Source organism: Cebidichthys violaceus, unplaced genomic scaffold, assembly GCF_023349555.1.
Source record: "Cebidichthys violaceus isolate CVI_PGR_0920_01 unplaced genomic scaffold, fCebVio1.0.p SCAF_173, whole genome shotgun sequence".
Taxonomy (NCBI): Eukaryota; Metazoa; Chordata; class Actinopteri; order Perciformes; family Stichaeidae; genus Cebidichthys; species Cebidichthys violaceus.
The window spans coordinates 56362-79881 of NW_027176344.1; the positions used below are offsets into that span (position 1 = coordinate 56362).

General features: G+C 45.2%; 2 protein-coding genes across 2 annotated transcripts; one reads left to right on the top strand and one right to left on the bottom strand.

Annotated features, from left to right (window-relative positions):
- The first annotated feature begins 641 nt into the window (after positions 1-641).
- ergic3 (ERGIC and golgi 3) lies at positions 642-12620 on the top strand. The gene is made up of 10 exons (XM_068712791.1): positions 642-733; positions 826-991; positions 1248-1305; positions 3991-4005; positions 5563-5594; positions 5845-5941; positions 7866-7930; positions 8057-8193; positions 9257-9312; positions 9581-12620. Exons 1-10 carry the CDS (start codon positions 645-647, stop codon positions 9658-9660), a joined length of 795 nt encoding a protein of 264 aa, XP_068568892.1. The 5' UTR covers positions 642-644; the 3' UTR covers positions 9661-12620.
- Positions 6257-7706, bottom strand: romo1 (reactive oxygen species modulator 1). Its single transcript, XM_068712792.1, has 3 exons — positions 7568-7706; positions 6619-6749; positions 6257-6499 (listed from the first exon to the last, which is right to left on the bottom strand). Exons 2-3 carry the CDS (start codon positions 6747-6749, stop codon positions 6391-6393), a joined length of 240 nt encoding a protein of 79 aa, XP_068568893.1. The 5' UTR covers positions 7568-7706; the 3' UTR covers positions 6257-6390.
- Positions 12621-23520: the final 10900 nt, after the last annotated feature.

The window sequence follows — 23520 nt, forward strand, 5'->3', positions numbered from 1 at the left end:
TTAGCTTGTGTTAACCTCAGCCCTCATTTCAAACATCTCACAAAAACACATCAAGGGAACCACTATGTGCAGAAGCTCTGACTGGTTCCCAGCTTTCAGGGACTCAGGAGTCAAAGGTCGTGCATGTGAACGACTGTGACGTGTGAACGACTGTGACGTGTGAACGACTACGACTGTAACATGTGAACGACTGTAACATGTGAACGACTAACATGTGAACGACTACGACTGTAACATGTGAACGACTAACATGTGAACGACTACGACTGTAACATGTGAACGACTGTGACGTGTGAACGACTGTGACGTGTGAACGACTAACATGTGAACGACTACGACTGTAACATGTGAACGACTGTGACGTGTGAACGACTGTAACATGTGAACGACTAACATGTGAACGACTACGACTGTAACATGTGAACGACTAACATGTGAACGACTACGACTGTAACATGTGAACGACTGTAACATGTGAACGACTGTAACATGTGAACGACTAACATGTGAACGACTACGACTGTAACATGTGAACGACTGTAACATGTGAACGACTGTGACATGTGAACGACTGTAACACAGTTGAAGTGTTCATTTGAAGTAGACTGAACCCTGGTTGTGCGTTGTCCTGCGTAGACCTCGGCATGGCCGACGACGGGGCAGTGTTCGACCCGAGTTCACTGGACCCGAACAGATGTGAGAGCTGCTACGGAGCCGAGACCGAAGACCTCAAGTAAGACACGCACACACACACACACACACACACACACACACTTGTTTTAAAATATACATCTATCTATTTATTCATCACGTCTTCGTGAGCAGATGCTGTAACACCTGTGACGACGTGCGGGAGGCGTACCGGCGGCGAGGCTGGGCGTTCAAGAACGCCGACACCATCGAGCAGTGCAAGAGGGAGGGCTTCTCCCAGAAGATGCAGGAGCAGAAGAACGAAGGCTGCCAGGTCTACGGCTTCCTGGAGGTGAACAAGGTGAGACGACTCCGTCGGTGACATCCTGAGTGATTTGTTTGTAGTGCGTGTGAGATCTTGTTTAATAGTTCCTCGTGAGACAGAGCAGAACTTCACATTTCCACAGTGACGTCTGTGTGGTGAGACGGAGGAGGAGGTCTGTGTGTCACAATGACAGTAAATGATCGTCAACCTTCTCGTAATGTCGTGACGCCATCTTGTTTTTATACTTTATTGATCATGTTTCTTTTACCTCCTCCTCCTCTTTGTGTCTCAGGTGGCAGGAAATTTCCACTTCGCTCCAGGAAAAAGTTTCCAGCAGTCTCATGTCCACGGTAAGAGCTCGTCCTCTCTCTCTCACACACACACACACACACACACACACACACACACACACACACACACACACACACAGGTTTTCCTGGTGACTGAACTGGCCTGAGGTCAGGTACAGTAGTCTCACTCAAGTCACAGTAAAGATTGTTTCCGGCTCACAACAGAGACGATGAAATGAGACATTTATGGAAGGATGAGTCTCAGACCTCGGTTCACATTTCTTTATTCCAAGCTAATGTTTTCCTAGTGAAGGACTCCTACAAACAGCGGCGCTCTGACCGGGATGTCGGGCCGGTTACCGGGTCTGTCTGAAGCCTCCACAGCTCCTACAGAGACCACCGATCAATCGGAGCGCTCTTATAGAGCTTAACCCCCAGACAGGTGTTCAGAACCGTCTGACTATGAAGGGCTTCTATCTTTAGTTCATCCATTCATCATCCATTCATCAGCCACAAATCACTGTTTGAGCATTTTTCAGTGTGTTTCAGTGTGTAGTTTAATGTAGTTTACTGTAGTTTAGTTTACTGTAGTTTAGTTTAATGTGGTTTACTGTAGTTTAATGTGGTTTACTGTAGTTTAGTTTAATGTAGTTTACTGTAGTTTAGTTTAATGTAGTTTACTGTAGTTTAGTTTACTGTAGTTTAGTTTAATGTAGTTTACTGTAGTTTAGTTTAATGTAGTTTACTGTAGTTTAGTTTAATGTAGTTTACTGTAGTTTAGTTTACTGTAGTTTAGTTTAATGTAGTTTACTGTAGTTTAGTTTAATGTAGTTTACTGTAGTTTAGTTTACTGTAGTTTAGTTTAATGTAGTTTACTGTAGTTTAATGTGGTTTACTGTAGTTTAGTTTAATGTAGTTTACTGTAGTTTACTGTAGTTTAGTTTAATGTAGTTTACAGTAGTTTACTGTGGTTTTACTGTAGTTTAATGTGGTTTACTGTAGTTTAATGTGGTTTACTGTAGTTTAATGTAGTTTACTGTGGTTTACTGTAGTTTAATGTGGTTTACTGTGGTTTACTGTAGTTTAATGTGGTTTACTGTAGTTTAATGTAGTTTACTGTGGTTTAATGTAGTTTACTGTAGTTTAATGTGGTTTAATGTAGTTTACTGTGGTTTACTGTAGTTTAATGTGGTTTACTGTAGTTTAATGTAGTTTACTGTGGTTTAATGTAGTTTACTGTAGTTTAATGTGGTTTAATGTAGTTTACTGTGGTTTACTGTAGTTTAATGTGGTTTACTGTAGTTTAATGTGGTTTACTGTAGTTTACTGTAGTTTAATGTGGTTTAATGTAGTTTACTGTGGTTTACTGTAGTTTACTGTAGTTTAATGTCGGTGCTGGACGCTCACAGGTGGGTCCCTTCGTTCTGCAGAAGCGTGTTTCTGTTTGATGCGTCGTCACACCTTCTGTTAACTCTCCAGGAGATCCGGTTCAGATTTAAGTCAGCGTTGACGTCTTAGTCGTCGATGTTCGAGTCCCGGTTGAGTCTCTAATGATCAAGAATCCGGACTTGCGCTGCTGAAATGAGTCCTCTCTGAGGGAGTGATGAAGCTCATCTCCATGTTTCACTGAGGAGATGTTCATGTATTCTGCAGACTTACAAATATATATATATATATAATTAATTTTGATCCAGTAATGTGAGCTAGAGTTCATCTCAAGTCTTTATGTTGTGTGTTTAGACCACGTCTCAGTGTTCTAAAGATGACAGAACATCAGGCCTCTGTTGTCACACTGCAGTAGAGCTTCACTGACAGAGTTAGAGGACGTCAATAATAATCATCATTTCACCATTTTAACGTGAGTTTCTGTCGAGTGAATAAGGTGATTAATGCCGGGACCCAAAACCCAACAGAAGCTAATGCATCACATCTGCTCTGACCGGCACCATTCCATTTAGTTCCTCTGCATGTCTCCTCGTTGCTTCCTTTCCTTTGACTGCTGCTGCCTTCATTGCGTGTCAGTTTTGGTCTTTATTATTATGAATATTAATATTATTATTATGGTGACCGTTCCCCTCATTAAACCAGAGCGAGACTTCAGCCTCAGTGTATCTCAGCTGCTCCTGGTTTGAGCTGGACTACAGTCGGCTACTGAAACGGAGAACTTGGCCACTGAGTTTGATCTTCAGGTGCTTAAAGCGCGGCTGAAGTCTCTCCTCCTCTCGCCTCTGAATTAATCTGGTTGACTGTATTAGTTATTATCGATGTAGTCCGGTCTTGTGTTTGAATGCGTAGCGGCCGAAACAAGAGACAAGAATCACTCTGAAGGACTAGACCGCTCACCAGACTCCGGCTGAAAGGAATCCACCTCACACTGGTCCCTCACAGTCTCTGGACTGACCTTAAAGCGTGCTGTGTTTGGGGGGCTGCACCACCACCCTGACAGACCACGACTACCTTTCTTTGCCACAGAATGAAACGTAATCCTCCGCTCTGTGGCGCCTGTTGTGTTCGATCTCCAGCTCGTAAATCGACTTTTAATCCTTTGAAACCAACCAAAGGTAAGTTCTGATCAGCCGGGTCCTCGTGGGCCACTGGTCCTGTTTTAATATTTGATCTGTAAGAGTATGAAGTATTTAGAAAGCGGGTTTTGTCAGAGTTGTGCAGCCCGTCACACACATCAGCATAACGTGGTTTGTTGTCTGCCTGCATCACTACAGTGACTCTTCTCTCTTCTTTCTGCAGTGCACGCTGTGGAAAGTAAGTCCATCTTCCTTTGTAGTTTTCTCTCTTTGAATCTCATCAATAAATACGTAGAAACGGCATCAAGACACACGGGGAAGGTACTGCTAGTACACAAGTGTTCAGTAAGAGGAAGGTACTGCTAGTACACAAGTGTTCAGTAATAGGAAGGTACTGCTAGTACACAAGTGTTCATTAAGAGGAAGGTACTGCTAGTACACAAGTGTTCAGTAAGAGGAAGGTACTGCTAGTACACAAGTGTTCATTAAGAGGAAGGTACTGCTAGTACACAAGTGTTCATTAAGAGGAAGGTACTGCTAGTGCACAAGTGTTCAGTAAGAGGAAGGTACTGCTAGTACACAAGTATTCATTAAGAGGAAGGTACTGCTAGTACACAAGTGTTCAGTAAGAGGAAGGTACTGCTAGTACACAAGTGTTCATTAAGAGGAAGGTACTGCTAGTGCACAAGTATTCATTAAGAGGAAGGTACTGCTAGTACACAAGTGTTCAGTAAGAGGAAGGTACTGCTAGTACACAAGTATTCATTAAGAGGAAGGTACTGCTAGTACACAAGTGTTCAGTAAGAGGAAGGTACTGCTAGTACACAAGTGTTCATTAAGAGGAAGGTACTGCTAGTACACAAGTGTTAATTAAGAGGAAGGTACTGCTAGTACACAAGTATTCATTAAGAGGAAGGTACTGCTAGTACACAAGTGTTCAGTAAGAGGAAGGTACTGCTAGTGCACAAGTATTCATTAAGAGGAAGGTACTGCTAGTACACAAGTGTTCAGTAAGAGGAAGGTACTGCTAGTACACAAGTATTCATTAAGAGGAAGGTACTGGATGTATGTATGTATGTATGTATGTATGTATGTATATATATATATATATATATATATATATATATATAGATATATATATATATCTATATATATATATATATATAAATACTACACATTAAGCCAGTAGATGTATCTGAACATGACTACGGTACCAGCATGTATGGTGATGATGTCACCACCGTGTCTTCATTATTACAGCTTTCTGTTTATAAATGAATGCAAACCACATTTAAGGGAGGTCAAAGGTCAGAGCCTCGTTGGTCTCCGGCTGCTTTTCATCATGCTAACGTTTGCTTCCTCGCCTCCCGTTGCTCTTGAGATGAGGAGACGAGGAGACACAGGTGCATCCTACGTGGAAGTCTCAACGTTTGAAGCAACTGTCACCAGAGAACAGAGGGTGTCTCCTCCGTCCTCACCCGGAGGAAGGAAGCAAGGAGACACGCGTTAGCATAGTGAAAAGCACCCGAGACGAGACGTTCATGACCTCCAGTGTTTGTGACGGTGCTGCAGCTTCACTGTCTTCCCTCTGCACACCAACGGCTCAATCAACCCGACCCATCAGAACCCCTGACCCATCAGAACCTCAGACCCATCAGAACCCCTGACCCATCAGAACCCCTGACCCATCAGAACCTCAGACCCATCAGAACCTCAGACCCACTCACTCTTTACTAAATGTGTGTGAAGCGTCTGGAACACGTGACGTGATGCGAGATGTTTTCTGTGTTTACAGTTCACGACCTGCAGAGTTTCGGCTTAGACAACGTGAGTACTTCTACTGATCCTAAAACTACTGTACTGTAACAGATGTGTGGTACATTTTATATATATATATATATATATATATATATTTATATATATATATATATATATATATATATATATATATATATATATATATATTTATATATATATATATATATATATATATATATATATATATATATTTATATATATATTTATATATATATATATAGTAATAGAATATGAAGAGTGTCCTCTTGTCCTCCTGCAGATCAACATGACCCATCTGATTAAACACCTGTCGTTTGGTAAAGACTACCCCGGCATCGTGAACCCTCTGGACGACACGGACGTCACGGCGCCACAAGGTCCGTCTAAACGTTTAGACCAAATGAGTTCTTTATCGAAAATAACGCTTCACTGAATCTTAAGTCCAACTTATCAAAGCTGACAACGTGATTCATGAGGTTTAAATACAAGGAAGGCTTTAATCAGTGCATCTATAACCAGTTTAACATCATATTATAAAACTACAGAAATGCAGATTTTGAACCCAAATAGAAGAGATGTGACAATAATCCTCCTGCTTTGACTCCACCGGTTTCCTACATTTGGACTGAACCTGAGGTTCCTGTTGTCAGACGCTCTCATTCTGTCTAGAAGGAACACTCTGAAAACCAGTGTGACGAACGTGAACATTTATTGACAAAACTAGACGGAGCGTGACGGCGTCCAGGGGACAGGCGGCTGTAGTTGTTACTGGAAAAGTCTCATATCTGAGTGACGGTGTGGAGGAAGTCGTCCCTCGTCCTCGTCCTCAGCAGCGGATGCCCATCCCGATGGACATGAAGGTGCCGAACGTCCCCCCGCTCTGCATCATGGTCTTCCCCACTCCTCCCATCAGCTCCCTGCCCCGCATGCCGATCCTTGAGGCAGAGGAGACAGTTGTAGTTCTTCTCAGACACTATTTATGATCATTGGGAGGCCGTAGGGAAACGGGCTCCTGCAGGAACAGAACCCTCAACCACAGCGAGCGCAGACTCACCTGAGACAGGAGAAGGTGCCGAACATGGCGCCAGCGGCCATCCCCACCGCAAACCCCATCATGAAGCCCATCTTGACCCGGTCAAAACAGCTGGGCTGGGTCTGTCCGTACGGACCTACAGCCACGGGCATCTGGACCGGCAGAGGACGGGTTAGAGACGAGACGGACAGGAAGTGAGATACAGTTCTGATCCGCATCAGGGACTAAAGTACCGAACCGGTCTGAAGGTTGACTGACTGGAAATGCTGAACAAGACCAATGTGACCACGATGTGCAGAACAAACGTCCAGAACCTTCATTACATAATTTATTCTGGAGCGTCATCACCGGAAGACAACAGTAGTAATGCTGCTTCAGGGAACGGGCAAAAAGTCGGACATTTGACCTTAGTATCTAGCGTGCTACTAGTCATTTATTAGACTATATTAACCAGTCGCTGTAGACCGTTTAGTGGTTACTAAACTGGTAATCTACACCAACCACTAACACTGACTTTAACTAAAGACGCGTGGTAGTTAAGCTGCTGGTTAACGATCAAGTTGTGTTGCTTAAATCTGTGATTTTTAGGTTAATCGGTCTTATTGCATTAGGCTAACGTCAGCGAGGTAGGCTAACGTCAGCGAGCTAGGCTAACGTTAGCGAGCTAGGCTAACGTTAGCTAGCACAGTTGTGTAAGAAAAGAGAGCATAAGAAAAAACAACCCAGCCGTTTGCTTTACTGTAGTTTATTACCGGTAAACTATACAATACCGCGTTATAGTGTATAATGTTAACTCTGTACGTTTGTTGTGCTGTTTGTTGTGCTAGCTTAGCATGCTAACCGACGTGCTAGGTGACATGCTAACGCTATGTAACGTCAAACCTGTGGCCTTGGCGGATAAACACGGAACGTTTTCACCCGCCGAACATCGTTTCTTTGGGATCAACGCATCGCGGAGACACGAGCTTACCTTGACGAGTGTTTGTTAAGATAAGTTCGGTTTATTATGGATCCTAACTTTGAGGATTCTCTCGTGGTGTCAGAGCTCAGCTGCGTTTAAATGTCTTTGTAGCAGACCTCCATTAACCGGAAGGAGAGGAAGTTGGAGAGGAAGTTGGAGGAGGAGGAGGATAAAGAGGAGGAATGAGCCTGGAGGAGAAACATGAGGAGGATAAACAGCGCCACCCAGTGGTTCATTATATTACTGTCCGGTCTACAGTGGTGTCTTATAGTCTTGAGTTTTAACAACAAGGCGTCTCTCCCCACAGCGTCGATGATGTACCAGTACTTTGTGAAGATCGTTCCTACCATCTACGTGAAGACTGATGGAGAGGTGAGTTCACCTCTAACGTCCTCACAGACGGTGTTAAAGAGACACTGTTACGTCCTCTACGCCTCCATCCGTTCTGATGTTTACCTGAAAGCTGACCTGTGTGTTGTCGTCACTTTGTTTCTGCAGGTGGTCAAAACGAACCAGTTCTCGGTCACCAGACACGAGAAGGTGGCCAACGGGCTGATAGGAGACCAGGGCCTGCCGGGCGTGTTCGTTTTATACGAGCTGTCTCCCATGATGGTTAAATTCACAGAGAAACACAGGTAGGACACCACGGGTAGGACACCACGGGTAGGACACCACGGGTAGGACACCACGGGTAGGACACCACAGGTAGACACCACAGGTAGAGCTCCACAGGTAGAGCTCCACAGGTAGACACCACAGGTAGACACCTTTAATCCCCTTGTCGTCCACCTTTTGCTGCCGTCTTCATCTACGGCTACAAGGCCGGGAATTCAGCTCGGGCTGGTCAAAATGTGGAAACGCTTCACGAATTTGCGTGTCATCCACACCACAGGTAGAGCACCACAGGTAGACACCACAGGTAGAGGTCCACAGGTAGACACCACAGGTAGAGCACCACAGGTAGAGCTCCACAGGTAGAGCTCCACAGGTAGAGCACCACAGGTAGAGCATCACAGGTAGAGCACCACAGGTAGACACCACAGGTAGAGCACCACAGGTAGACACCACAGGTAGACACCACAGGTAGAGACCACAGGTAGAGCATCACAGGTAGAGCACCACAGGTAGACACCACAGGTAGACACCACAGGTAGAGCACCACAGGTAGAGCATCACAGGTAGAGCACCACAGGTAGACACCACAGGTAGACACCACAGGTAGAGCACCACAGGTAGAGCTCCACAGGTAGACACCACAGGTAGAGCACCACAGGTAGACACCACAGGTAGAGCATCACAGGTAGACACCACAGGAGCTACGGTCTGTCAGAGCGCTGGGAAAACTGCCTCTCGACTCTCGTAGAGTCCAGATTTATTTAAACTCCTGAATATTGAAATTGAGTATCGGAGCTATAATGACAATAATAATAATAATAATAAACTTTAGCTTTTTAAAACAAAAGATACAAGATAGAAATGACTGACAAACACATTAAAGAAATTAAAATAGTGCAAGGATTCACTCAGTGTCTGATTCTTGTGGCTTTAGTCAAGATTTGGTACCAACCATCTCAGAAAGACCCAACCAGAGACTGATGAACAGATAAATAATGGTATTAAAGGGTACTTTGGTCGCTCCGTCTTAGATGTTTCTTCAGATGTTCTCCCTAAACGACTCTTCTCTCTCTCTCTGTTCAGATCATTCACACACTTCTTAACGGGTGTCTGTGCCATCATCGGAGGTGTCTTCACAGGTCTGTCCCTCTGTGAGACATCATAACGTACCATAAGACCAACATGTGAGAGTGAAATAATCTGACTCTTCTTCTTCTTCTCCTTCTTCTCCTTCTTCTCCTTCTTCTTCTTCTTCTCCTGCTTCTTCTTCTTTCTCTTCTTCTTCTCCTGCTTCTTCTTCTCCTCCTCCTTCTCCTCCTCCTCCTCCTCCTCCTCCTTCTTCTTCTTCTCCTTCTTCTTCTTCTTCTTCTTCTTCTTCTTCTTCTTCTTCTTCTTCTCTTCCTGCAGTGGCCGGTCTGATCGACTCGCTCATCTACCACTCTGCTCGGGTCATCCAGAAGAAGATAGAGTTGGGCAAGGCGTCCTAACCCCCCCCCCCCCCCCCCCCCCCACCAGCCTCCAGGGTGCCAAATGGACGGAAACAACGGACAGAAGAGGGACAGACGGACGGAGACAGAAGCAGTTTGTCTTTCTGTCTTCTGAGTGACAGAAATGCAGAGAGCTTTAGAGCACTGAAGAGGAACTTGTGGGACTTTTTGTTTGTTTGTTTGTTTGATTTTGATGCCGACGGTTCAGAATCAACGGGAGACTTTATTATTTTTAAAACAGATTGTGATTGAGCTCGAGCAGAGAGGACGACGCCTCGTCCTCCAGAAGAGGGAAACGTCCTTCCCTCACTTCCTGTTCACTTCCTGCTTAACGACCACCACTCTGAATGTCTGTGAGACGGTCCGAGGATGAATACGTCTCCCAAAACCACACGACCTGGACGGCTTGATCTCATGTCAGCAGAATCCCAGACGGGCGAAGATCTGAAGACATAAATCATATTTCATACTTTACTTTTTACTGTCAACAAATCCCACGAAGTAAACAAAACCAACGACTCGTCTTTGTGTCCACATATCTCCTTCCTCTGTGTGATATTAAAACACACACACACACACACACCGTCCTGCTGCCACAAATACTCACCACAGCACCACACGTGGATTAATCCGCCGCTGAAAGTAGTCCCCAACAAATGCCCCATTTGTTCCTGTTGGAGTGGTCGAAATCAGACGTCTGTTGTTGTTGGTTCTTGTCTTTTCATGGGGTTTGTTGACAAAACATAACGTCCATATCACAGCGTGTCCGTTAACGAAGCAGCGGTTGATCGGAGACGTTAGCGTCCTGTATCTTGTCTCGATCTCTTGTTTTTGTGCTCATTTTTGTCCCGCTGTCATTTTGAGACAAAGGAAGACGACGTCAGCGTTCCTTAAGGCGCTCCGGTTGGCTGACCGGTGAGCCGGGTCTACTTTGATCTGGACCCAGGTGGACCTGCTCACTGTGGCTTCAACACACAGAGAAGCCTCAGACGCCTCGTGTCCTCTGGACCTCCCTGATCCACTACATGACCTCGTTGTCTTTGTCCCTCATGCAGCGGTTTGATGATTGACTCGTGTTGAGGAGTGTAAATATTATACAGACTCACTCACTGCCTCAGAGAACAGAAGGAGGACGTGTTGAACACACCTCTGTCTTCCTGTCATTCCACGGGGCCGGTACAGAACCGTGTTCCCCGTTGGACCGCCATACGTTCCTCTGTTCCGTTGTGTGTTTCCATGTGTTCTGTGTTTACGGGTCGTAGCGTAGAGGACGAGGTTTCTCCTCTGAGCTGTGGTCTAGGGACCGTTCTGAAGCTCCAGACCACGGGAGGACGAGACGTCGGTTTGATTCTCACTTTGAGTCTCGACTCGCGCGTCGAGCCTCCAGATGAGACCCAGATGTTGACCTCTGTGTTTATTCTCAGTGTGGTTCTGCTGCTGCTGGTTCAAAGGTTTTGGGTTTTGTTTTTCCACGCTGGTGGTTTTCATGAACTTCAAATCAGAGTTCATGTCATGACCGACTATTCTTATTTCAGTGTGTTATGAAAAGCCACTTTACCGACGGAACCGGTTCTTCACCTTGATGCTCTTCTTCTCCATCATATCACCAGAGACTTTCTGACCAACAGACGGAAAAAAAACAAAAGATCTTCAGTTTACAGTGAGGACAGCGAGCGACGCTTAACGAGCATCACGCTTAAGAACCAAACCCACGTTCACCCAGGAGAACGTCAGGAACCAGAATCACTCTTTAAGCCTTTGTTCCGTCTTTACTGAAACACAAACTATTGTTTTATTCTAAGCTTAATCGAGTGATTCTGTTAAACTTAAATCAGTTCTCAGCATTAACCATGTGACTCGAGGCTGAAACGTATTCTTTGGGTTCTTTTGGAAACGAGAAGAAGGAAGAAGTGTTGATTATCGATACGGTCGTTGATTGATTGGATGTCGCTCCGCTCTGATTGGTTCTCCACGACAATCACAAGCGTCTGCACACTTCTTCAAACATCTTAAAGTTTGTTTGAAGGTGTTTGTTGGTCAAAATGTCTTTGAACTAGTTGAAGAGGCTGAAGCACCGTCGTCCTTCACAGGACGTCCATGTGTGGGATTCAACTCCACGACTTTAAGTCTCTCATTATGTTTTAGTGTTCTTGAAGGCGTTAAATATCGAACATTAAAACCACAAATCAAAGACAACAACGTCTTCACTGTCGAACTTTAAAAGATCAGAGTCCGGGGCGGTGAAGTGAACGTTGTGTTGAAATCAGTCAGACTGAAGCTCTCTGTGAGCGGAGAGCTTCTCTAGTTCTGTCTTATTACTCAGAGACACTTGAGACAGTCCGTCAACAGGGACCGTCAACTCCTGCTCTAGATTCAAACCGTCAACTCCTGCTCTAGATTCAAACCGTCAACTCCTGCTCTAGATTCAAACCGACAACTCCTGCTCTAGATTCAAACCGACAACTCCTGCTCTAGATTCAAACCGACAACTCCTGCTCTAGATTCAAACCGACAACTCCTGCTCTAGATTCAAACCGACAACTCCTGCTCTAGATTCAAACTGTCAACTCCTGCTCTAGATTCAAACCGACAACTCCTGCTCTAGATTCAAACCGACAACTCCTGCTCTAGATTCAAACCGTCAACTCCTGCTCTAGATTCACGGCGTCGACGGTTGAATGAAGCAGAGTGAAGCTCGTTGTTGTGAAGAGACGTTTCCTCTCTGTGTGTAAAGAGCGTCTGAACTGTGGTGAAGGGTGATCATGAAGACCAGTTGATGCACCTTTTCAAACATCTAAATCTCTGTGTGTGTGTGTGTGTGTGTGTGTGTGTGTGTGTGTGTGTGTGTGTGTGTGTGTGTGTGTGAGTGATCGGGTGAGTGTGTGAGAGAAGTGTATTTATATTTTGATTGTCCTCAAAACCGTTTTTAAAATGACAGAATAAATGTTGAATACACCAGCTCCAGCTGTCTGACTGTCTTCACTCTGTTTTTATTATTCATATTCAATCTCTCACATTCGATCGCTTTACATTTAGAGAAGGTGTTTAAGATGTGACTCCTGATAGACAGTCTCTCCTCTACTGGGTCCATGTGATCTAGATCTAGTCATTAACTGGGTCCATGTGATCTAGATCTAGTCATCAACTGGGTCCATGTGATCTAGATCTAGTCATCAACTGGGTCCATGTGATCTAGATCTAGTCATTAACTGGGTCCATGTGATCTAGATCTAGTCATCAACTGGGTCCATGTGATCTAGATCTAGTCATCAACTGGGTCCATGTGATCTAGATCTAGTCATCAACTGGGTCCATGTGATCTAGATCTAGTCATTAACTGGGTCCATGTGATCTAGATCTAGTCATCAACTGGGTCCATGTGATCTAGATCTAGTCATCAACTGGGTCCATGTGATCTAGATCTAGTCATTAACTGGGTCCATGTGATCTAGATCTAGTCATCAGTCACAATGTGACGCTGTCACCTGTACACTAAGAGTACCATTAGATCTCAGGCTCTCTAACAGACCTCATTAAATATGAAGAAACTAAGAAAAACATAACAATGAAAACATGAAGATAAAAGACAGAATATATGATAAGATATGCAAAATGCAAAACATCAACTGTAAACAGGAATGTAGTAGATGTACATGTATGTATATACAATATAATACATATATATATATATATATATATATATATGTGTATATATTTACATATAAGTGTATATGTACGTCTACATTTCCTGTAGTTACATCTGTCGGCCACTAGATGGCGACTATGTTCTTCAAACTGTCCTTCCTCTTCAAACCATGGTACCACACACACACACACACACACACACACACACACACACACACACACACACACACACAGAGCACATCTGAATAAAATTACAGCTGGCCTGAGTAACTTCCTGTGTGTGTGTGTGTGTGTGTGTGTGTGTGTGTGTGTGTGTGTGTGTTATCTCTGTCGTATTAGAATCCATCACACACACGGTTAAAGTCCTCACAGAGACACCGACCGACTCGCTGAGGTTTGCTTCACACCGTCACACGGCTGTGGAACCAGGAACTACATCTTCTGCTTCAAGTCGCCTGCTTCTGAAGCAGAGCCGGTCTCTGTGTGACCTGCACCAACTAATGAGAAGATTGTTTTTTCGTGAGACGTCGTCGAGCAGAGTGCTGCTAGCTCACGTCAGGCGATCGAAACATTGGTTAATTTGATAACCAGCTCCAGATTAAGTAATTTAATCCCGCCTGAAACTCAGTGGGGAAGGTTGGAAGTAACCTACAACACGATTATGAGAAACACAATCGTGTGTGATCTGATAGTTTAATCTCAAAGACATGAAGCTGAGCAGCATCTGGGCTGTGGGTGGAGAACTAAAGGAGAACATGAGGAGAGAAAAAAGAAATTACATATATATATATATATATATATATATATATATATATATATATATGTATATATAAGTAGAAGAAGCGTTTCTGTAGTTGTGTGTGTGGTTCTGCAGGTCTATGTTTTGGACTTGGAGTAGTTTTGGGGATGATTGAAGGTCTACAGGTTGGAGTTGGTTTGGAGGTTTCTGTGTTTATTTCCAGGGTTTTTGGTTGTAAATGCGTTTCTATAGAGCTAGAGGTGAGGTTTAATTTGACGTTGAGGGTTGAGGTTCCATTTAGAGATTCAGATTTTGGCTTCTGGTTCAAGTGAAGAGTTCAAGGAGGTTTGAAGCTCACACTTAAATCTAAGCTGTGATGCAGCGTATAGCAAATCCATCTCACTGTTACATTTCCTCTTGACAGTTGCAAATAATTCAACAGACGAGAACCTACGCGAGAACCGCGTCCTACTATAAGTGTTTCATGAACAAATCAAATGAAGTTGCACAGAAGTGAAGCTGGATTATGAGGAATGTGGTGCAGAATGAAGAAGAAACCAGAGAGCGACGTCGTCGGCTGAGGAGGCAGAAGCTCTGATGGGTCTCAGGTGCTCACAGTGTCTCTAACGTTAGAGCTCCGCCCACATGATCACCTGCAGGCCAATCAGTGACGCCGAGCAGCTGCAGGTGCATGAAACAGACCTCTCACGATGAGCCTCCGAGGTTCATTACATTACATTACATTACGGTCATTTATCAGACGCTTTTATCCAAAGCGACTTACAATTCAGTATCTATCTACACACCGTAGACGCAGCTACGGGAGACATTTTTGGGGTTAAGTGTCTTGCTCAAGGACACATTGACATGAGACTAGTAGAGCAGGAGCCGGGGATCGAACCACCGACCCTCTGATTGAAAGGCTGCCCTGCTCTCCACTTAGCCACGGTCACCCGTAGGTTCAGAGGTTCTGAGGTTCAGAGGTTCTGAGGTTCTGGTATGTTGTTACTTTTTGGACAGACCACCGATTAGCTTTTTTCCAGTCTTTATGCTAAGCTAACCCTGCTGCATGTTTATCACACACACACATGAGGGTGGTATCAAGGCCTCTCATCTGACAACCAGCAACTAAACGTGTGTTTCCCCAAAAATCTCCAGCCGTTGGTTGAAGGGCTTCAAGCCGAGACGGTTGTGAACCACAGATCAAGATCCAGACCGCGTGGTGGACTCTCGCTCTGCACACCGGCGGCAACACTGTGCAGGAAAATAATCCCAGAAATAACAATATCTTGATGCCAAACTTCTTTTATATCTTCTGTACAAAAGAAACCAAAGTTCTCAAATGTTCAAACATGAACATCTGTTCAAAATGTCCTGTTTCTACTTGAATCAGGAAGGATGTGACGTTCAATGGCAGCGTTCAGAACTTCAGAGGGTCTGATGCTTTTGAGGTTCTGAAGTTTTGAGGTTCTGACTTTTATTCTGCTTCAGTTCAACATGCAGAGGTAGACCATCACACACTGTAGATGTGTTTCCACTGAAACACTCTGAGTCATTATTCGTTTGGCTGGGAATTACTCAACTGAACTGGGAACACATTATCATAACAGGAACCTCCCTTTTAATCTAACACACAGACACAAACACACACACACACACACACAAACACACACACACACACACACACACACACACACACTTTGGCTGTGACGCCTCACAGACACAGACTTTTACTGTAACTGTAGCTCAACATTATCAGAAATCAGAAATGTTCTGCTGACATTCTTGAGAACATCTGGACCTCACAAGTGCACAACTGCAGTTACACCGCAGACTGATGAGGGTCAGGCTCAGCTTCTCTGTGTGTGTGTGTGTGTGTGTGTGTGTGTGTGTGTGTGTGTGTGTGTGTGTCAGGGTGTTTTGTGGTTGTGTTAATAGCAGTCGTGTGTCGCGGTCAGCTGCAGTCAGTCTGAAGTGAGACGATTAGAAAGAATCAAACCTTTCTGCCAGTGTTCTGTCTGCAGGCTTCAGACCGAGCTAAAGTGAGACTTCTTCTGATCTTCGGCCCGTTACATTCATAGGAGCCGCTGGTGCCGCTCATCGACACCAGAGCGAAGTTCCTTGTGTGATTACAGGAGCCAGAAGCTAGCTGGAGTGCTATATCATTAGCACTCAAAACAAAGCAGGTTCATGAACACACACTCTTTGTTCAATAACGAGACATGCAGAGGCCCGACTGCTGTGGTCCGATCGACCCAGAACCGCTCCGTCTGAGGTGAACCTGTCGTACGTTCTGAGCTGCTGTGAGGTATTTTAATTTCCTTTTAGTGAAATGCCCCTGAGTGAATTTGAGTTCCCTCTGGTGAACAGTGTTTGTGTTTGAGGCTTTTACTGTGAAAGGTGAGAAGGGAAGGAGTGGATCTGGCTTTGTCGAGGTTGAAAGGATCGATAAAGTTTGCCGTCTCTGTTCTGACCACAGAAGCTTCATGGTGTCCATTCCACACACCGTGATCGGTTGAACTCGTCCTCGCTCCTAATGAAAGATGCTGTAGCCTCGTCATGTTCTGTTCATGTATTGACTAGAATAGAACAGAACATCCCTGGTTGTTCACAGGCCTGTAGACTTCAACGCGCTTCAAGACAAACGGCAACTTCCTTGACTTAAAAAATGATCTTTTCATACGTGTGATCAGAGCAGGATCAGAGCAGCGTTACCAGTAGTCTCTAATATCCTGTAAACATTCTCAATACATAAACCACCGAGTTATGATGCTGAGATATACAGTTTTGCAGTTGCTTTCATGTTTTGCTGTCGAGTCATTTCCCCGTACCGGAGTACTTACTTGGAACAAGCGCATAAACAACTGAGATGAGATCCAATGTTGCCGTGGAACAACTCCAGCCTGAGCGCACTGACCCTCACACGTTTAGAGCTTTAGAGCTTTAGAGCTTTAGAGCTTTAGAGCACCATCTGTCTTCATCAGCCGCCTCTCAGAGAGCTTCCTCTGACATCGGCGATGGAAGGTATTTTCCGTTCTGGTGTGGCCAACATAACATCACCGTCTCCACTTACTGTAACTTGTAAGTATTTGCAAGTCATACTTGGATCTGCTCATTCAAACCTATGAGGATTTATGGGCCCCTCTATGTCAGCTACGTGTGCATGTGTGTGTGTGTGTGTGTGTGTGTGTGTGTGTGTGTGTGTGTGTGTGTTGGCGATGTATTCACACACTTTTCCACCTACTTCCTGTCTCTGGATTATGATGCCATCAGTGCGAGCCGCTGCTCTATCAGCTGGGATCTACCAGCTACGGATGTTAGCTTTGGGATTTACACACACAGTGGACCCCCTCACACACACACACACACACACACACACACACACACACACACACACACACACACACACACACACACACACACACACACACACACACACACAGAGCTCCTGTGCCAGTAATTAACGCTCTAAATACACGTCTCAGTGTTTGTTGGTGAAGTTCATTATAATTAGTGCCTCATAAAAACGTCCACATCCTAAAACATGACACCATGAATGAGCAGACCAAAGGTCAGAGGAGGGAAGTGGAACCCCTCACACACACACACACACACACACACACAGTGGAACCCCTCACACACACACACACACACACACACACAGTGGAACCCCTCACACACACACACACACACACACACACACACACACACACACACACACACACACACACACACAGTGGAACCCCTCACACACACACACACACACACACACACACACACACACACACAGTGGAACCCCTCACACACACACACACACACACACACACACACACACACACACACACACACACAGTGGACCCCCTCACACACACACACACACACACACACACAGTGGACCCCCTGACACACACACACACACACACACACACACACACACACAGTGGAACCCCTCACACACACACACACACACTCACACACACACACACACACACACACACACACACACAGTGGAACCCCTCACACACACACACACACACACACACACACACAGTGGAACCCCTCACACACACACACACACACACACAGTGGACCCCCTTACACACACACACACACACACAGTGGAACCCCTCACACACACACACACACACACTCACACACACACACACACACACACACACACACACACACACACACACACACAGTGGAACCCCTCACACACACACACACACACACACACACACACACAGTGGAACCCCTCACACACACACACACACACACACAGTGGACCCCCTTACACACACACACACACACACACACACAGTGGACCCCCTTACACACACACACACACACACACACAGTGGACCCCCTGACACACACACACACACACACACACACTCATTGGCTGAAGGCGACAAAAGGAAAAGGCGTAGTCAGTGGTTCTGTTCACCAGATGTGTTGGTTTGTGAATCAGAAGTTCAGCAGTGACTGGGTTCATTACTCAGAAGTAAAACACGTCGTATGAAGTGATGTTAGTTTCTCCTCATCTTCTATCTTCTGTCTAATCTCTGGGTGTGTCCCTCATTGGTTCAGTAGGTGGTGAACTGCCCAAAAATAAGCACCAATTTGGTGATTTGAAGCTTCAAAGACGTCTAGACAACAACAACAACAACAACAGAAAGGTTGAAGCTGGGCTCTGATTGGTTCATTTTCTGGACGTCCAGAAGGCAGATAACGGTTGTTCCTCTGGAATTTAAATGATGATGTTTCCGTGTGAAGCAGCTTCTAACTACAGATTTAAATGTAGTGATTCAAGAAGAAGTTTGTCAGAAGAACAGGGACCGGTGGTGCTCTGGAAGGATTGTGGACCGGTGGTGTTCTGGAAGGACTGTGGACCGGTGGTGATCCAGCGATTTACTTCCTGTACTGATTAACCTGTTAACCAGATGCAGACGGTGCTTCCCTCAGAGATCGGAGCAGCTGGGTTTGACTCATCGTGTCGTCTGAAGCAGAAAAAAGGAAAATATCAAACAGAACAATCCACGGTGACTCACTCTGAGGCTGCTGCTCAGAGAGACACAGCGGATGATTCAGTAGAAATGTTTCAAACTTTATGGACCATAGTGGTGGTTAAAGTTACAAACATAAATGAGTCCTTAGATTAGTTTCCTTCCGTCCTTCCTTCCAGGCAGTCAATTATCTTTATTCCAAGTTAAAGAGCATTTCTCTAGACTTCAACAGAAGAACTGATCTGACTTCTGTGTGACTAATGACTAGACTAACGCGGCTCATTAGTGAACTACGGTTTTATGTGCATCGCAGTGTTTTGCTGTTAGCAGTAGAGTCCCTGTGAAGCTCTTTACACACCAGAAAAAACAAACTTGATAGATCGATGCTATGACAGCATGAGGCCTCAAGAACAGCTTGGGCTGATAGACTTTGACCTGAAAAGTCATTGGGTATTTATCCTCTGGGGACCAGGAATGTCTGAACTCTAAATCCAGTCCAACTACGGTTGAAATATTTTACCACCAATCGGTTGACCCAAAGACCAGATTGGTTGCCATCTTTAAATGTCAATGTTATCCGTGATGGCAGTGCCTACATGTACCAGGATGCATTGCAAGCAGGCTTCTGGCGCTCGGAGGGACTCCATTTGGCCACATCCTCTTGCGCGGCTAATGCAGCCTCGGCCTCTCTCCGCTGCATGTCTTTGAATGAGTACGGCTGAGTATTCGGCACAGTCTCAGGGCCGATTGTGGAAGACACTAATGTTTGGATTTGGGGAACAAAACCACAGCGAACTCTGGGACACGCGGTGCGGAACACGAGTCTCACGGCCGACAAGCCCGTGTTTGTTGGACCAATCCACCGTCACGTCACCGGAATGTGTTTTAGACTTGTAGTCTGACATTATGTCACTGCTCGTACGTTTCTGTTTCGTTACAGCACAGACCTCAGTTGGAAGGGTTCTCCTGCAGCTGTCCAGGTGATCAGTCATGTGACTTCTTCTGTTTACTTATGAAATACTTCAAAGAGCCAAATCAGACTCTAACCTGCAGACCGCCGAGTGTGAGCTTCACCTCGTCACGTGATGAAGCTGAGCTGCTTCGTATTCACAGATGAGGAGTTAAAGAGTCACCGGTTCCTCTGTTGTGTTGTTGTGGAGGAGCTGAAGGCAGCAGACCAGTCAGTGCTGTGAGTCACCTCTGAGGAGGGAAGTCCAACAAACAAATCTAAATCATTTCTCAAAGTTCTTCATTTTAAATAGAATATGCCCGGCTGTGGTCAGACTGCTGACAAATGCTTTTCTTAAATCTGTACCCTGTCACACATCAGGGTGTTTCCTGAAAAGTCTCAAATACAAACCTGTCCGAGTCCCTCTTCAGTTAGTCATTGGAGCTAAACGACTTCTGCATTTGAACATCCTTCTGTACTGTCTCTTGATCATGTTGTATGTGTTGTATACGCTTTTCTTGTTTTATTTCTTTTATTTTTATTTGTTGATTTTACTACATTATTTTACTACATTTATTTTATTTTATTTGTTTTGTTTTATTTATTTATTATTTTATTTTTAATATATTGACTTTCTCACTGAGCCTTCTGTTGTTGTTATTATTGCTTTACTTTTGCTGCTTTGTCTGTCAAAGCACTTTGTAAACTCTGTATTTATGAATAAAGTTATTATTATTATTATTATCATTATTAGTAGTATTATTAGTATTATTATTATTATAGGCTACATAGCTTAAACCGGGTCAGGGTTACCACTTCACAAACCACCCAAACCCAACCAACACCCCAAAACCCATGGACCAGCTGATGTCCTCCAGAAGACAAAGGAACCTGGAGACCTCACTGATGGACTCACTGCCCTCCAAAAACCATGAAGCTCCACCTGTGACCCGTCTTCTCCAACGAGTGTCACTGTGGAGATCACTGGCCCTGTTTCAGGTCAGTCTCCACCATCCAAGGGCTTCAAAGATGACGACGCCAGAACCACCACCCTTAAAATGACACCGATCCTCCATCATGGGAATGGAAGCTGTGTGTGTGTGTGTGTGTGTGTGTGTGTGTGTGTGTGTGTGTGTGTGTGTGTGTGTGTGTGTGTGTCCCACTGGCTCACACAACGGTTAGCGCTGATAACACCGTCACCCAACAGACCGTGTTGTTGTGGAAACGTAACGTCTACACCCCCCCAGATTAACACCGTCAGCTGTGTCAGCATTGTTTCTGCCGCTGTTAGCACCGTTAGCTGCTAGCCGCCCTTCATAGCCATTTCCTCTTGCTTCTCATTGGCTATCTCAGCACACATTGGACAGGTAATCCCTCCATTGTGTTCCCTGCTTGTGTGCGTGGAAGTATTATTAAAGCGGGCTAAATATTTACAATCAAACGTCTAAATTGAACACATTTATCACAAGCTACTGTGACATATTTAGCTAGTATTTGACTTCATATACTTCCTTTATTGAAGCGTCTGATTGAGTCAAGCCTTTTAGTGTCAGAGAGAAAAAGAAGAAGAAGAAGTAGAGACAGATGACGGATTAAATATGCATTTAATAATAGATGGAAGCTGCTAATCTGGAAAGCAGGAAGGTGACAAATGTCTTCACAGCCCACACGGCTGCTGCTGTTCTTCAGTTCATCGTCTGTCTCTGGCCACAGGACGGACTCTGTCCATCACAGTCAACTGAAATAGTGACAACGCTTCATGTCCTGCTGAGAATGCCGACACACTGTCCCTCTTTTACTTCACCGCCCTGTGCCAGCACATCAGACCTTCAACAGAGGGCCGGTGCTGAGAAACGTCAGATTGATATCTGACTATGAAGCAAGGAACCTCTCTCTCTCTGTGTTTCCTTCACATATCTCGAGAACCGTTCGTCTGATCTGCTGAGGACAGACGTGCCAAGGACTGTTCCAAGTTGCAGCAATGCGGACATGCGTTCGGTAGTAAAACTCTTGAAATAACAAAGCAGAACAACGTAGCAACGGGGGCGTGGTCGAGCAACCCGTCCTCATTCTCAACGTGCATTCTCTCTACTGACCAGCGGGGGGCGACTCCTGCGGTGAACCGGCCTGCCGATGTGAAAAGCTCCCGTCGGTGTTAGGTGGTGTTTCAAAGACGTGATTCACTCTTTAAATGAAGTTCCTCATCCGTAGACTTGAGCTGTGATCCTAACTGTATAGAAAAGTGTCTTCATGATCGTCTTCTTTGTTGTGTTTGAGCTACACTCACATCTATGAACGAATGTTTCCTCTTCCCTCCTCTGACCTTTGGTCTGCTCATTCATGGTGTCATGTTTTAGGATGTGGACGTTTTTATGAGGCACTAATTATAATGAACTTCACCAACAAACACTGAGACGTGTATTTAGAGCGTTAATTACTGGCACAGGAGCTCTGTGTGTGTGTGTGTGTGTGTGTGTGTGTGTGTGTGTGTGTGTGTTGGTCAGAACAGGAAACTCACCGAGCGCCACGGTTAATTAAACGTTGAGGAAATAATGACAAGTGTGAATGAAGGTTTAAGAGGCGTGAAATTTGCCTGGTCTGACTGACTCCGGTGACGTGAACCACAGATCAGTTCAGTGGACAAAGAGTTAAAATGATCACTTCATCTGTTTTAAACTAAATTAATATGAACTGATTCAAAGTGAAAACATGACACACCTATTTATTGTCAGTAAAAACAATAACGCTGCCTGAGAGGATACATTATCCCTGGCAGACTGCAGCCTGAAGAGCTGAAGTCCACAAAGTCCACTTCCTCCTCCAGCATCTGGACTCCTCAGGAGCCTCCGCCAGGATCCTGGGGAGTCCAGATGCTGGAGGATGAAGTGGAGGACCCGTTGACTCGTTAGGCGGACTGCAGGGGGTCCAGGAGAGGGTCGGTGGGGGTTTTTGAGGTGGGACAGGACCAGACGCTCAAAAAGACTTCATCACCACAGAGTCCTGTGATCCTTTGGTTTCTTTGGGGGGACGGGGATGATGGTGGAGGTCTTGAAGCGGGCTGGTGTGACGTGTCTCCAGGGAGGTGTTGAAGACATCTGTGAACACAGGAGACGGCTTATCAGCACAGGCTTCGGGGGGGGGGGGGGGGGGGTCTGGACCGGCTGCTTTGCGGGGGTTCTGACTTTTAAACGGACTGTTGACGTCTCTCTCCAGAATAGAATAGAGAGTCTTCATTGTGGGGGGGGGATAGGTGTCTGAGAGGCATGCATGTGGCCCTGCTGAGCCGGGGGAGGGGTACCTGGTGGTCTGGAGCTGGTGGATGGGGCCAAGGGGGATGGGCTCAGGACGGTCCCATTGTGGATTGGTTTGGGTACTCAGTGACTCTCTGTACGTGTGTGTGTGTGTGTGTGTGTGTGTGTGTGTGTGTGTGTGTGTGTGTGTGTGTGTGTTCATTATGTGGTGGGGCCTGAAGCATGCAAGCACAATCATAGGGTGGGGACCAAAAACCTGGACCTCATAGA

Excerpts from the sequence above, each read along its gene's own strand:
- ergic3 (XM_068712791.1), top strand. The coding sequence starts at position 645 with ATGGCCGACGACGGGGCAGTGTTCGACCCGAGTTCACTGGACCCGAAC. Across the intron at positions 734-825 it reads GCCGAGACCGAAGACCTCAA|ATGCTGTAACACCTGTGACG; the intron begins GTAAGACACGCA and ends CTTCGTGAGCAG. Across the intron at positions 9,313-9,580 it reads CATCGGAGGTGTCTTCACAG|TGGCCGGTCTGATCGACTCG; the intron begins GTCTGTCCCTCT and ends CTCTTCCTGCAG.
- romo1 (XM_068712792.1), bottom strand. The coding sequence starts at position 6,749 with ATGCCCGTGGCTGTAGGTCCGTACGGACAGACCCAGCCCAGCTGTTTT. Across the intron at positions 6,500-6,618 it reads GGCACCTTCTCCTGTCTCAG|GATCGGCATGCGGGGCAGGG; the intron begins GTGAGTCTGCGC and ends CTCTGCCTCAAG.